Source organism: Pinus tabuliformis, chromosome 1_2, assembly GCF_031772625.1.
Source record: "Pinus tabuliformis cultivar Carrire ecotype Pingquan chromosome 1_2, CPIR1, whole genome shotgun sequence".
Classification (NCBI taxonomy): Eukaryota; Viridiplantae; Streptophyta; class Pinopsida; order Pinales; family Pinaceae; genus Pinus; species Pinus tabuliformis.
Window position 1 is genome coordinate 186259288 of NC_142298.1, and position 2243 is coordinate 186261530.

The following is a 2243-nucleotide window of genomic DNA, read 5'->3' on the forward strand; positions in this document are numbered from 1 at the left end:
GAAGGTCAACTTTTGATTATATAGACTCCAATTGAGACAATTCTTGTACTGAGAAATCCCTAAATTAAACTATATTCTTATATTTTTTTAATCTTTTAACGGTCCCTATTTATTTATTTGTACAATAATCACCTAAGTCATTTATGTAAAATAAATATGGGGTTGTTGCACATCACAACAAATCCATATAACAGCCCTACCCAACACATATCAACCATACATGAAGCGAGTATGTTCTTTGTCAATACAACATAATAGATCTAATGTAATATATTTGAGAGTAGTAGATGGGTATCATTGTGATAAAACATAAGGTAAAAGGCATATCTAAATGATTTAGAATATGGAATATATTTGATACTTATATTTTTAACATGATGTGTAATTTTGACTATTAAGTTGAGGATAGTTCTTTTATTATTTTGATAATGGAAAGAGAGTCTTTGTTATTTTTATTTTCTAAGAAAATTTTGGGCTGCTGGCCAAACTAATCAAAGCATAACCCCAAGGGCATCGAAGAGAAATGACCCCGTGACGTCCCATTAGCGAGGTGCTTTAGGAATGGGTACTCAGCCAATCAAGCTAGCTCTCGGGGCTATAGAGGTTTGTTTTTTAATGTCATATAGTTTTATTTAATATTACTGATTGGTTATTGAATTTAAAGGTACGTTGTTCACTTCAAATAAGTATATTGTTTATAAAAGAAAGTGAGATACACTCTGGAGTATTAAAGATATTGTAGTGTACATTTTATTTAGTATTTGACATCACTCTTAATTATTTGATCAATCCATGATATTAATACTAAGCAGTTATCTACTAAAGATTTGAACTTTGAATGTCATAATTTATATTATACTTCATAATATGCCGATCATCAGTTATACTGCCCTATACGCATCAATACACAATATTAAGAATATTAATTTCAAATTTTCAAAATATTTTATCATTTGCAATTAAGTTACACTCAGATATGAAGAGGTGAGTTTCGAAACGATGCCACCCAATGAGAATATTAATATAATAGGACTGGAAATTACACTATTTCTGATTTGTTTTGTGTTGTACGTAGCAGATTTTGTTTGAGGTTTCAATTTAGATTCAGTTTTGGTGTAGGTTTTAATTGGGTTTTAGAATCGATTGGCAAGAGTCTCATGATAAGTTAAGAAAAATTAAACCATACATACCTATTGACACACTAAAATGTCAATGCTAGATTCATTGCGCAGAGGTTTGAAGTTGGCTATTGAGCGCATTAGAGCGCTAAGATATAGTAGAGGTTTCGACGCATCAAAATGCAAAACATTATTGAAGTTGGTTATTGTGCGTACTGATGTGCTGAAGAATAAGAGGGAGGGCGAGCTGAAACAATTAAGAATTGAGATTGCACAGCTTCTTCAGACCGGGAGAGAAGCCATGGCTGGCATCAAGGCAGAGCATTATTTACAGAAAAAATATATTATGGAAGCATATGGAATTATTCAACGCTTCTCTCAGTGTGTGGTTGTTGGTCTCCCTCTTATTGAATCCGAGAGACAATGCCCTTCGGAAATGCGAGAAGCTGTAGCTAGTTTATGTTATGCTGCTCCAATATGTTCAACCGAGTTGCCAGAACTAGAAGAAGTAAAAAGCATGTTGGCTTCCAAATATGGCAGGGAATTAGATCAAAAAAGGCCTGCGTGTTGGGTTCATCACAAGTTGAGTCAAATGCTTATATTCAGTGTTCCTTCTAACGAGGAGAAATTGAAGTTATTGAAAGAGACCGCTAAAGAACATAAAATAGAGTGGGATTCCTCAAAACACAGATGCTGAATTCTTGAAAACGGGGGATTCCTCAAACACAGAAGCCGAATTCTTGAAAACGGATGGATGTGGACGTGTACGAGACAATAAGTCTCACCGATGAAAAAGACCATGCCCCGCGTCCTAAGTCTCACCGATGAAAAAGACCATGCCCTGCGTCCTAATCCTCTCGCATTAACTAAATCTAAGTCTCGGCCGAATAGAAATTGTTAGTCAGTGTTCAAGACGACGTAATTAATGAAAATTAACAAGTAATTAATAAAAATTAAAATATAATTTTAAGTTACGTAAATTAATGTAACAAGCAAGGATGTTTGTGATATAAGATTCTACTTTTACATGGCTAATATATAATCTTGCTATATATATTATAAATTATTATAAGTATACTACTTATATATAAATTATTATAAGTATACTACTTTCTTTTGTTTTGA

The 2243-nt window shown here is 33.1% G+C and overlaps 1 protein-coding gene across 1 annotated transcript; it reads left to right on the top strand.

Annotated features, from left to right (window-relative positions):
* Positions 1–1206: 1206 nt before the first annotated feature.
* Positions 1207–1815, top strand: LOC149205113 (uncharacterized). Its single transcript, XM_089397308.1, has one exon. The coding sequence runs from the start codon at positions 1207–1209 to the stop codon at positions 1813–1815; it is 609 nt and encodes a 202-aa protein (XP_089253434.1).
* The last annotated feature ends 428 nt before the right edge of the window (positions 1816–2243 follow it).

What these genes read in the sequence shown, in the direction of transcription:
- LOC149205113 (XM_089397308.1), top strand. Translation starts at nt 1,207, where the DNA reads ATGTCAATGCTAGATTCATTGCGCAGAGGTTTGAAGTTGGCTATTGAG.